General features: G+C 32.2%; 1 protein-coding gene across 3 annotated transcripts in view; it reads left to right on the top strand.

Moving 5' to 3' along the window:
- Positions 1-13,579, top strand: part of USP12 (ubiquitin specific peptidase 12) — a 134,334-nt gene extending 120,755 nt beyond the window's left edge. For all 3 annotated transcript variants that reach the window (XM_056794703.1, XM_007495253.3, XM_056794704.1), the window contains 3 exons: positions 3,655-3,852; positions 9,840-9,918; positions 10,294-13,579. In XM_056794703.1, coding sequence (XP_056650681.1) covers positions 3,655-3,852; positions 9,840-9,918; positions 10,294-10,395 — 379 coding nt within the window. In that variant the 3' untranslated portion in view covers positions 10,396-13,579. The remainder of the gene's footprint in view (positions 1-3,654; positions 3,853-9,839; positions 9,919-10,293) is intronic.
- The last annotated feature ends 502 nt before the right edge of the window (positions 13,580-14,081 follow it).

The raw sequence follows: 14,081 nt of genomic DNA, 5'->3' as shown, positions 1-14,081 counted from the left end.
GGAGGGGAAAGGGAGGAGAGGGGAGAGGGGAGAGCCTACCAAGGCTGCGTCCCAAGACCCCTCATAGGAAGTGGCCACCAAATTTAAAGGAAGTTCCTTGCGTCACTTCCTGTGCCTTCTTTCCACCTTTACATGTACCAATGGTGGCTTAAACTTGACTTTGGACTGTCCAGGGGGAAGTCAGTTGTTTCTGCTTTGTTACTTGCTAGCACACTTGGGTCATAGACTTTCCTACCCCACACTTAATCCTTAAGAGGGGTTATCTACATTTCTGGTGGTTAAAAATCTAAAGATTAAGTAGGATGGAATTAATCTCAATTTCACAAAATAGAACTTATTTTTCCCCAAACTCACCCCTTTCTGTCATATATTTCTGTCAAAAGCACAACCGTGTTTATAGCAATGAGAGTTTGTAACCTTAGCATTCTTCTCAGTTCCTCAATTTGCCTCACTTTTCATCAGTTGTCAGTTTTTCTACCTCTCCAATGTCTTTTTTCATCCACATGCTTAGTTGTGTTCATATATGCAACATCCTAACTCAAGCTTTCATCATATCTCACCTGGATAATTGCAGTGGTCCTCGTTAAGGCTCTTCAAAACCTTGTTCCAGCCTACCTTTTCAGGCTTTCTATACATTGCTCCCTTTTATTCCCAAACTTGCCTTCTTACTGTTCTCACACATGACATTCCATTCTCCTATTGTTTTTGTGTAGGATGGTTCCCTTGCCTAGATAGAATTCCCTTCTTCTATCTATTTCTTAGAATCTTCCAATGCTCAGCAAAAATAGTTTCTGTATGAGTCTGTCTTTAGTCCCCTTTGCCCCATACCCAGTTCCCTGCAATCCTTTCCCACAAAATGACCAGAAATTTATTGCCACAACAACCCTAAATTTTGTATATATTTACATGTACATGTTCTTATGTAATAGAACACAGATGTATTAAGGGAAAGTACTCTTTCATTTTTATTTTTCCATCTCTAGCTCCTACTACACAGCCTGACATATAATAGGTTCTTTATAAATGACTATTGATCATTGTTGTCTCTGAATATAAATTCTCTCCCACTCTTCATGATAATCTTACTAACTCAGATGCTTCATTTAAAAAAATAATAACTTCTTGTCACATTATAGGACTTAAAATTTTATTTGGTAAAATAAAAATAAGACAGATCTTTGATTTAGTAATTTGAAACAGACAGTGTAATTCTCAGCTGATTACCCTAATTTTTCAAAGGCTTCGTAAAGAACAACCTCTGGCAAATCTTAACAACCTAGAATGGCTTTGACTGAGAAGCTAGAAATCAGCTGCTTTCTGTCTGATAATTACCATAAGTAATTTTGCAGATATTTATCTCTATAAGTTTGTAACATCCTTTCATTTTACTCTTCACAAAGCTAAAGGCCAGAGATACAAAGTGACTTGTCTAAGGTTGCATTGGAAGTAATTCTCAGTGGCGATATTTGAGACTGTTCTTTTCACTGTACCATGCTGATATAGTTGAATTAGAGAAAGTATTGAATGGGTTAATAGAATATTATCCAGTTTTAATCATTAAAAATTTTTAAAATATCCTTTTAAAAAATCCTGTACCCAGTTCTTCAAAAAAAGTATTCTTCAAAGCTGAGAGTTTTGTTTTTATTTTTAGTGTACTTGAGAAAATAACATTACATAAAGTTTTCTTATCTCTAATACTTCTTACAATTTCCTATATTTCAACCTTCTGTTGTTGTGTGTAGGCCTTTCTTTGTGGCCCCATTTGGGGTTTTCTTGGCAAAAAAAATGGAGTGGTTTGCCATTTCCTTTACCAGTTCATTTTAAAGATGAGGAAACTGAGGCAAACAGGGTTATGTTGATTTGTCCAGGGTCACTTAGCTAGTAAGTGTGTGAGTTCAGATTTGAATTCAGGAAGATGAATATTCCTGATTCCAGCCTTGGTTTCCTATCTGCTGTGCCACCTAGCTGCCCATTTCAACCTTCCCACTAAAATGTGTTAAAATTTTTGTAATTCATTTCAAATTTGTGGTACATATTCTTTTCAGGTATAAACAATACTTTTTTAGGAACTCTAGACACTGTAGTGATCTTTGGCAGTAAAAGAAGCTGACTAAATATGGAGAACGACAAATATCAATAAATATTGTTTGATCCCACAAGTAGAATATAAAAGCATCTTCTGTTTATTGATATGCCTCTGTTATATTCTCTCCTTATATTGTGAGTTCCTTTGAGGAAAATTAGTCTTTGTTTTTTAGGTTACTGTTCTTTTCCTAGGAAATGCCTTACATGCAGTCTGAACTGAGAAAACATTTTTTGAGATTTGCATGTTAAAGCTTTATATCTGAAAACCAATTACTTCTTGATTTTAGTAAAAAACTTAAATATATTAAATAACTAAATTTGACCAAATATCTAATTGTTCATTTTCCTTTTCTACCTAGTAACCTAATTTATGCTTTACATGATTTTAATATATGGTTTTCTTTTAACTCGCTGCATGAACCTATATTTTAGCAGGTTTTTTTTCTAGTGATGCCCTACTTAACTTGATTTATAGAAAATTGTGTCCCTCTTCTTTGACCAAATATCCTTTAGAGATATGAAGATTGATTTCAAAATGTGAGATTTTCATCTGCTTTAACATATGTTTATATTTGTAAACTTAAAATATTTTCAGTTTATTTTGTATACCTTCTAACACCAAACCTTAGGGTAAAGTCTCTTCCCCCCCCCCACCCCCACCCCCAACCCCCCCATCCCACTCATCCCTCTAGTAGAGAAATACCAAACACTGGATAGAGTGGCAGACTCCAAGTTAAAATGTAATTGGAAAATGTTTAACAACAAAAATACATAATGCTTATTTGTCATCTTTTGAATCAATATACAGTCAGTTGGGATTCCTTTCTATTTGAGTTTTTCATCACTACTCTTGTAGAATATTGAATGTGCCTATTTTATGACTTGTCATTCTGTTTGAATGTAATATAACTAGGTATTTCTTTGCCACTGCTGTATTCTACTCTCTTGCAGATTAAAAAGAAGATATTTTAGTAAATATCGAAATTTCTAGGGACCAGAATGTAAAGGGTTTTTTTTTGAAGCATCATAATAATTTGTCTTTGCCTTTTAAATGTAGAGAACAGGTGAAATGAGTATCAGAAATCTTCTTTCCCTCTCATATTGGATCATGAATTATAGATCAGTTCTGTTCCTTACTACTATTATGATATTGGGCAGATCACTAAGGTTCCTTGATCCTTAGTTTTCTTCTGGGTAAAATTATAGGTTTGTATTAGATAATTTCTAAGTTTACTTCTAGCTCCAAATCTATGATTTTGTGAATATTGAGTTAAAATATTGTGTGTACATAATAATATAATACAAATTGTTTGTCTCAAATTGCCAACCCAAAAGTAATAATAGAAAAGAAATAGATGTTTATAAAGATTTTTCTAATATTTGCTTTTTATGCATGTTTTTATCTTAAATTTTGGTCAACAGTGCCAGAAATGTGCAAATAAAATTGTGATTAAATGATTTAACATAAATTGCATGATTGAATTTTATTTCATAGCAATAACTTTTGATTTGTTTTTTTTAGTGATATTTTGGACATGTTTTTTGACTTCTAAAAAAATTCCTTAACAGGATGAAAGTAAAAAAACTGCCCATGATTTTGGCACTGCACTTGAAGAGATTTAAATATATGGATCAGCTTCATCGATACACAAAACTTTCTTATCGGGTAGTTTTTCCTTTAGAACTTCGACTATTTAACACTTCAGGAGATGCCACCAATCCTGACAGAATGTATGACCTTGTTGCTGTTGTGGTTCACTGTGGAAGGTAACAGTAACTTATCTTTCATGTATATGTTTATCAGAGATGTAAGCTTGCAAAGCAATCCATTATAACTAATTTTAATATTTTATTCTGTAATTTAAAATAATTCTTTAATGTTCCAAATGATATATCCTCCAAGAAAGACAGTGCAAGAGTGAATTATGGATGCGGGAAGGTCTGGATTCTAGTTTCTTCTCTGACAGTTGCTGACTTATCTCCATGGGGAGGTCACTTAACTTCTCAGGACATAGACTGCTCTTTAAGGCTCTAAGTTGTACAACAATTTCTGGTTAGCATTAGCAGAACTTTTTCCCCACCAGGAGTTCTGTATACCCATGAAAATCCAATACCCCTCATCTCATTCCCCATGCAAAATTCTTTCTGAGATTAAATTGTTTTATGACCTATGGACAAGGTATTTTGTACACATATGATATTTATTGCAATGTCCATTCAAACAATTTGGAAAAGTATACTAGTAATATAATTATATAAAAGCCAAACAAAATGAATAAAATTGAAATGAGACAGTTTATGCTTCCTGTTTAGAATTTTCTCTATACCTTTTATTCTATTTCGTTATCCTTCTTCCTTACTTTTAGAAGACTTTTCGATTACTTTCACATTGCATAAAAATCCCATATTTTTCCATTCCTTACTCCTTGTATCACTCTTTCATCTGGAATATAGAATGAAATAAGCAGCCAAAGAAAAAGGGATTGTTCTTGCTGTCAACTGTTGTCTGCCGAAGTAGAGAACAATTGACAGAATACCACAAATCATCTTTGCTCTCAGGATTATTAATAACCTTTAAAAAATGATTTTATTTTATGATAGGTGCCGTTTGTACTACACATGCGTTGCTCGTTGTAGGTACTGAATAAATTATTGCTGAATGAACACAAAACACAATACATACTCTGTAACAGCATTTGAGATGGAAAATAGTATCCCAAAATGCATGATGAAAAGTTTAGGTTAGTAGGTTGTTTTATAGGTAACTAAATTTTGAAAACTATTTCTCGAGTTGCTATAAAACATATTTCATAACCATATACCTGATAATTGTATTTAGCCTTTAACAGTAAATTAAAAGGATATAGAAAAAATTCCTTTAAGCTCTTTTCTGGGCTTTATTTTCATCACCACTTGTATGGCTTCTTCTGTATTGTGAAGTAAGAACTTCTGCCCTTATTACCAAAAATATGATTTTTACTCTTAAGCAGTCACTCCTCTTTCCCAGACTTAAAGCATCTTGTTGCCAAAGTCAGGGGCAGCAACAGTAGAAAGCAAAATTCTGATGTATTTTAGAAATATTCATTTACCAGGATGTGCTTGGTAGGAGGAACAGAACAGATGAATTTAAAGTCCTATTTCTGAAAGAGAAGGAAACTGCTATGTTATTAAAGAAATTGGAATTGATTCCCAAACCTTGCCAGCATTAGTAGTGTTAGTAGTAAGGGTGGAAATACCTTAACCTTCCTGATTTCTGTACAGCTCAGTTGGCATTGTTAGATAAAAATAGCAATATCTCATATTTGCTGAACTCATAACAACTCGGTGATATAGGTAATGCAAATATTCCAGTTTTGCAGAATAGAAAACTTAGGTTAAGAGCTGGGTAATGATTTACTTTCATTCATATAACTATTAAATAACAGAGCTAAGATTTGAATCCACTCCAAAGTTAGTTCCATTTTCCTTACTCCATACTCCCTGATAAAATTAGAAAAAATTGGAATCAGATGGCCATCTACTGTTGACCTCTGGCAAGTCACTTAATTTCTGTGAGCTTCATTTTTCTCATCTATAAAACTGAAGGGTTGAATTAAAAAAATCTTGTTCTATTTAGCTCTAAATCTGTGATTATATAGGAATTGAGGGAAGCATTATCCATTAGCATATCTTTAATATGCAAAACTCTGTGCTTCTAGTTCCCAAAGGGTTCACTTTAAAATTTTTTTTCTTTTTCACTATAGATTTAGCAAACATTAATAAACATAAATATTTCAGTATGCAAAGAACAATTGAAGAGATTATATACAAAAGTATATATGTGTAGCTTAAAAATGTACATCTTTAAATTACTATGATAATATTAATTGCCTTGCTTTTTCTTTGTCCCTTTATGAACTTTTTGCTCTATTCTGTGTATTCATTTGATGTTTATATTTTTTGCATCACTCTGTTAACTCCACTCTCCAAAATAAAAACCCTTACTTTAAAAAGTAAATACACTCCAAAAAAATTCAAATATTATCTGTGTCTGAAAACATATGGCTCATTCTTTTTCCCTAGTCCATCAATGCTCTGTTGAGAGGTGGGAAACATACTTCATCTTCAGTCTTCCATAGTTTGATTTGTCATTACATTAACCAGAGATCTTAGAGCTTTCTCCATTACATAATCGTATTAATTGTATGCATTGTTTTGGTTCTGCCTACTTCACTATGCATCAGTTCATACAAGTCTTCCTAAGTTTCTTAGAATTTGTTTGTGATGTAGGTATTTTTATCACTTCTTTTCATCATTTCCTAGAATGTATTCCATTATATTTATTTTTTAAGAAAATTTAGCTATCTCCTAATTGGTAGATACCTTTACTTTCTAGTTCTTTGCCATAATAAAATTAGCTGCTATAAGTATTTTTTTTTTTTGCAATGAGTCCATTCCCTTTTCTGAGTGCTTTCTTAGGTGGCCGGACCAATTCACAGCCTTACTAAAATGCCTCTTGTAAGTCATTTTCTTATTTTTAAATAATCTTTGTCATTCCAAAGGATGTAAAATGGAACCTCATAGTTGTTTAAATTTACATTTCTTTTATTTGTGATTTAGGAAACTTTTTCTTGTGACTGTTAATTACTTCAATTTATTCTTTTGACAACTGCTTGCTAATATCCTCTATCTATTGGAAAATGTCTGCTGTTCTTATAGAACAGTAATAGTAGCCTCTATTGCTTGAATATCTGAGCTTTATAGGAGCAATTTACTGCAAAGATTTTCCTCAGCTCACTATTTCTCTTCTAATTCTAAATGAATTAGCTTTGTTTGTGCAAAACCTTTTTAAGTTTTATGTATTTAAAATTGCTGATTTTAATTTTTAGGTAACTTCTAACACTTTGTTTAGTTGAGAACTCTTCCCCTATCCATAATTATGAGAGGCATTGTTTTCCTTTTTCTAATTTGTTTATGATTTTACCTTTTCCGTATAGGTATAGGTCACGTTTGAAACTTTATTTTCATATATGGGATGAGATGTTGGCTTAAACCTAATTTTTATCATAATACTTTCCAGTTTTCCCAGCATTAAAAAAAAATTATTTTGAGTCTTGTTTACTTAATCCTCTCCAAATGAATAATTTTTCTTTTTTGTTAGCTGGTACTACATAGTTTTAGAGATTATTGCCTTGAAGTATAGTTTGAAATCTGGTATTGCTAGACTTCCTTTTCTCTTTTTAAAATTATTTCTATAGAAATTTTTGACCTTTTGTTCCTTGTTGTTAATTTTGTTTGTGTCTATTATGTTATCTGGTTCTATAAATAAACCTTTGATAATTTGATTTTTATAGTACTACATCTACAAAATAATTTAGGTGGTATTGTCATTGTTATTTGTTTGGCACTGTTCAGTCATGAGCAGTCAATATTGTTTGAATTGTTTAAGCATTCTTTTATTTCAAGAATTTCTTAAAAGTTACTTTGGAAAATATTGCTGTATTAAATTGATGTCATTCTTTGCTGAGTTTATGAACCTTTTAAAAAAATCTTCCTGCCTTTTTCAATTGTAGAAATATAAATATTGGATGATATAAAAAGATTTATATTCATTTTGTATTAAACATGACATGCATATCGTTGGATTTAGGCAAAACAGCTGAATTCTAATCCTATCTGCATTGTACCATAGGTATAATATTGCTTAATTTATCAAACCAGTTAACATCAGTTTCCTTGTTTATATAAACTTGGGGGGTTAGAACAGATGGTGTCCTTAGGCTCTCATATTCTATAATTTTATAATGTTTAACATTTGTTGTAAAACTTTTCAAAGTTTTTCCAATATGTTATTTTTTTGCTCTTATATATTATATATTAAGAGGAGTATTATTATCATTATAATATTCAGATTGTTCCAGATTATTGCTTTTTTGTAGGGGTATTTGCATAAGATAATTTATTGGATTAATTTTTCAGAAATTTGATTCCTTGATAATAAATTAGCTTCTTGAGAGTAAAAATCACAGGGACTAAAGAGTAATAAAAAAATAAAAGAAACCTTTTTAAACAATTCTCTAAGAGTACAAAAAATCTAAACAGTTTAATAACTTCATTGTTTAATTAAAGATTAAACAAGACAGACTAGCAATTGTATGTAATTCTTTTAAAGTGGTTATCTAGGAAATGATGTGATATGGATCATTAGAACAGATTTTACTTAGTTTAATTTTAAAGTATAGGCAAGAAGATAAATGTATGTTTTGTAAGATTAAATAATATTCTCTAGGCATTCAAATTGTAAGCCAAACAAACAGATAAGATGCTATGGAGATTCTTGATATTTGGTTTATACTATAACAAATACTATGCACTCCACTAACCATTTTAAAGTCATACTTATTAATTAAATACTCAATTTTCCCCACAAAAGCATATATTTGTAGTGTAGTTTGATCCTTGGTTATTAATACAGAATCTATAAAAGCAATATTAAATGGAGCATCTGTTTAAATGAGGAGGGTGATTCCCATATAAAAGCTGACTTTGATCACACTTAGGAGCTTCAGCTTTCATTTTATATTAATTTTTAAAACTAGCTTTTTGATAATATTTTTAAAATTATATCTATTCCAATAAAAGGCTTCATAATTGCTAATCTTTCTTCTTATACCTTCTCAGCCTCTTCCCAACTCTCAGCATTCTGTTCCTTATATTTTCTATTTATTTTTTTCTTCTCCACTTGTAGCTTTTACATTTAATTCTTCTTTTTATAATACATTTAAAGTATATATATTTTAATTTTAACCTGCCCCTGAAACATTATAGAGAATGTAATAATTGAAACATATAGTAGTAGAGAAAATGAGCCTATCAATGTAATTTTTAAAAAAAGATACTTTTGTACTGAAAATTACTAGGTGATTGCTTCCTCACCTTCCCTTTCCCCTCTCTTTCCCTCTCCCTCCCTTCCTCTTTCCCTCCTCCATACGCTTTAGTAGGCTTCCATGTAGCAAGTTTACTTAAATTAAGAAGTGCCATGTATTTTAATGATGCTAAGAATATATACTTAAGTAATACTTATAAAATAATATAGTCATTGTTTATTCAGAGGTCTGGTGATTTTGAACGTAGATTCCAATCCCTGAATACAGCCATCTTTTATGTTATACTTGATCTTTGCCTAGAAAGAAAAAAAAATACCAAGAGCATGGATCAGGAACCCATGTAAAAATCCTGTTCATTTTTATTTGGGGCCATATTTATTCATTTATTCTTTTAGTTAAATGAAAATCAAATGGGCTAAGGACTTAATATTTGCATCATTTCCCCCTTGTATTTTAACTGAAGGCATAAGTAAAATATGTACATTAGAAATATTTTCTGGATATCGGTTCTAGCTTGAATATATGAAACGTATTTAATCTTTTTCCTGATTTCAAAAAAGTATATTCTACATATCTTACATGTAAGAGAATTTTGCTATGAAAAATATTTTAAATCAGCCTTTTGAAACAAGAAAATAAATAATAATCTTAAAACAAGTCATGTTTAAAACAACCATTCTGTGAGATACTCTTAAAGAAATAATTCTACTTTAATAACTGAATAATCCAGAAGTTTAGTCAACCTAACATGTTATCAGAAGAAATAGGTAAGGGATACGTGATTTGCGTTTATACTTTCCCATTTGATAGCCTGAGATTTAGACATTAGAAGCTTGAAATTAAGTGTCATTGCACAGTATCAATACTCTTTCTTTTTTTCTTTTATAGTGGTCCTAATCGAGGCCATTACATTGCAATTGTTAAGAGTCATGATTTTTGGTTATTGTTTGATGATGACATTGTAGAGGTAAGTAATTTTTTTTCTTTTTCTGTTTTCTCTTAAATTTCATAATGTGTAATTTTCTGTGAATATAACTTCATTTCCTTTACTTTACATTCCCTAACTTAATATATGACCTGTTGAGCACCTCATAAATGTCATTTAATCTCAAAACCAATATTTTAATCTTTTCAATATTTTATATTAAATTATTTCATTAGCACTTTACTTTAGCACTTTAAATAGAATAGTGGAGGGAGGATATAGAGTTTTAACTAAAGAGTTATTTTATTTTCAAAAAAGGACTGAATTGTTCCATTTAAGATCGAAGTATTTGTTACATTTGTGAAAACAAAAAAATCACTTATATGTTCCTTACCATTTTTCCATTATGTCATACAGAAAATAGATGCACAAGCTATTGAAGAATTCTACGGGTTGACATCAGACATCTCAAAGAACTCTGAGTCTGGTTACATCCTCTTCTATCAGTCTCGGGACTGAGTGGGAACTATGGTGAAGAGATAATTTCTGCCTCATTTCTTTGATTATTTTGGAAAGGATCAAGCACTGATTTTTCAAGAAAAGTGAAATGCAGGGAGCTCAGGGGGCAGTAGCGCACTTTGCACACAACAAGCAAAGACTATAGATTAACAAGCCCTTCATATCATGGTAGTTGATTTATTTGCTCAGGTATCATGCTGTCTGTACAGTTCCATGCAAGAATAATTTGAAATCAGAGATACCAGCTTCTCTTGTCAGAGTAGCCTTCCCATAATTGACATGCATTTTTTCTTTGTTATTTGCACCCATAAATTTGAAAGCCTTTGGGGTGCAGTAGAAAGGACAGGAACCTGTGCTAGATTGTATTGATTATTTAAAAAGAAGACACTGAATACACTGCATAATTTAGTTTATGTTCAGTTTAGAGAGCATATTCTGTGGTTTTCCATTAACAAACCAGAAATATTCTTGGGCCCAACACTTGTAGTTGCCCTCCTGACATGCTAGACTAACATGATGAACTCCATTGTCAGGTAGGCAAGTATATTTTGCTTCTCTGAAGAAGCTTCTAATAATATACAGTATATGTATATGTAGGGAACAATTGGTCAAAGGTGGCTTTTTGCTTCCCCAAGGGGAAAGACTGGCTCTGTAATTATAGTTTATTCTTATTTATTTGACTTATTGTATCTGCTAGAGTCTAAGTATTGTATGAATTGTCAGTGATTCTATCAACAAGTTTTAAGGATAACTTCTGTTAGCTTTAGTCAGTTATACCCTTTTAAGTGTTTTATTTTCTATTTTGAAGGATAAATTTAAATTCTATTTAAAATCAGTTAAGATATCTTAAGAAAAATTCTATGAGAGGAGGTAAATTTTCTTTTCTAGGAGTAACTGGTATCTCTGTCCAAATAGTTTTTCCTTTAATTTTAATTTCTAAATCATCTATTCTATTCAACTTGGATGAAATTTTAAAAGCTCTGAAATTTTCTTAAAATTGTTGAAATGATAAAAGAAATGTGTACCATAAAGAGATGCTGGTGCAGTGGTAATATATTATTCTTTATAGTCCTTAAATATACTAACTGTTCACATTGAGAAAGTGCTTGGAAAACCTGACATTGCATATGATAATTTCAGAATGTCATTCCTCTCCTTGTGAAATGATCCACTCACTCTTAACTCTGGCAGCCTGGGTGATTAGCTGAGTGTACACCCTTTCAATATGAAATTTTCTTGAATAGTCTAGGAATCCAAAAAGATAAAGCCAGCATTTTTGCATTTTGCAAATAATACTGGAAAGAATTTTCAGAAATTAAATTTTTTGTTTGTATAAGATTTTTTGTTTTGGGTTAAAAAATAATTTTAGACACTATTTAAATCATGGCAGCACCAGGTAATATATGTGTAAAATATATGTAAACTATTGCAATTGACACTTTTCCATGCATCAGTATGTTGTCTGACAGTGGCTGAATGTAATTTATGGAAAAATAATTGAATATATATTCCAAATAATAGCAATCAGGCTTTGAATGTTCTTTGTCACCCCTATTCAGAGAGTAATTTGTTTTTGCTTTACTGTAATTTTCTAAATTATTTTATTAATATTGTTAAAATAGGGAAAAAAAAAGAATGTTTTCTTCGCTGCTATGATTAGCATTTACTTTTAGCTCAGGAAAAGACTTCACCTATTCGTTCAGCTGAACAGATCTTTAACAGGGTCACTTAACTAATTGGGCTGTTTGAACAGATGTGCAGGAAGAAAGTAGAGCTGTATTATAACAAATTGCTTTTTAAGATGGAAAGTTTCTAAAGCCTTACCTTGGCTAGAATTTTTTGTACAAATTGTACATAGCCTGCCTAACCTACCAGCATTGCAGAGAGAATCAAAAAGAAAGAAAGGAAGAAAGAAAGGAAAACCAAGCATGTGAGAGAATGTCATGAAAAAGGAAGTAAATGAGATTTTTATTATAAGGGCTTATACCAAATTATCTTGGAATTTAGGGCTGTGTTTCTACAGCTCTCTCTGTACAGGGGAAAGGAAGAAAGTGAAGGTCGAATCATCTTATTTCATGGGTCAAGCCACAGTATGTGTCAGAAAGAAAGAAGTCCTTTGCATAATGTCATGTTAGTTGCTAACTAGCAAATGTTTGTTTTTGCATTTGAAATGTATTAAAAGCCAAGGTTATATTTCATACTTTAGTAAATTACAACATTTTTATTGAGTTCAGCGATAGTCACACAAATTTTTTCTTAGTTTCTTCACAACATCTACACTATTTCATAAAATGATTTGTTGGGGTAGGGGTTTGTGGGAGTGATAGTTCTAAATTTGCTTTTTACTTCTAATGCAACTGAAATTAAGTAAAAAGTTGAAGTTGATGTCTGAAACTATAGTTTATTTTTTAAACTGTTGGAGCAGAGAAGGAAGGAATATAATATATAGTAAGGAAGAAAAATGACCAATCTAGAAAGCATTATAAAGTTGTCTGGTTGATTGTGATTAAGATAAGAATGGGAAAGATTGTCTTTAAGTTGTAAATGGTGGCTGATTGCTGTGTAACTATGTAAATGTTCAGTGGGATAGCAGTCCCATATTTTGTATATTGGAGCAAAAATTTCTATAAAGTATCTTCTTTAAAGGGTAAGTATCCTATATAAAGTCCTACTCTTGAGTCATACGGCTTCTGTCTTACAAATCTTATGTTCAGAAGATGATTAGAGACAGTTGCTGTGAGCCTTGGGAGACAGAGACACAGGAGCTGGGTGGACGAGGGCTTCGTTGCCTCTGGCCATCAGCTTGTTTTTTATGTCTTTGATGGCAGCAGTACAAAGACCTCACTTTCATAATGTGCTACTCTTGATACTTTGTTTAATGACACTTTTTGTGAAAGACTTCAGGAGGCAATTCAAATAGAATATTGGTCTGGGAGCCGGGGAACAGATTCTGAATCGCCCCACTCTTCAGGAAATTGACCGTGTGACCTTGGGCAAGTCACTTAACCTCTCTGTGCTTCTCTCTCCCTGTCTGTAAAGTGGGAGCAATACCCACCCCTACTTACCTACCTCACAGGGTTGTTGTGGGGATTAATTAAATATAATGTCTGTAAAACATGTGAGCTCCTTGGAGAACAGCTCAGTATAAATACAAAATAATCTATTAAAGTTGGTTTATTTGTGCTGGGGGTTTTTTTTAGTGTTGTTTTTTCCCTTGACTGCGGTGATTTTATAAGACTTTGGAATAGACAACAAGGAGAATAAAACATTTTTTCCTTGAAGACAGGACAATGGTAAAGCAGGGATATTTATCAAGTATTCTTCGTGTAGACAAACGCCAACTCTGCGCTTATAGAAGGTCACAATGCCCTCTGGAATTTCTCTGGGAATTATCAGCCTAGGTGTAAAGTAGTGAATGTGCCAGCGTCTTCCTTAGGGCCCCATGGTACAGAATGGATCCTGCTGCTGGCCCCATTTCCCTGGGGCGGGCTGTCAGCTTGGCCTCTGCATCTACACTCGGCTTTCTGGTGGAGTGTGAACTTGAATGTGAAAACAATGGCAGCTTTATTTTCACCATCTCTTAACTGTAGTTTAGGATTTCCTTCTGTTATGAATAGAGGGGCAGCAGGCTTAGTGGATAGATCACCAGGCCTAGGGATGGGAGGTCCTGAGTTCAAATGTGGCCT

The sequence above is a fragment of the Monodelphis domestica genome, chromosome 4 (genome assembly GCF_027887165.1).
Source record: "Monodelphis domestica isolate mMonDom1 chromosome 4, mMonDom1.pri, whole genome shotgun sequence".
NCBI classification, from domain to species: Eukaryota; Metazoa; Chordata; class Mammalia; order Didelphimorphia; family Didelphidae; genus Monodelphis; species Monodelphis domestica.
The sequence above is the reverse complement of the archived record's forward strand: the minus strand, read 5'-3'. Positions and strand labels throughout refer to the sequence as shown.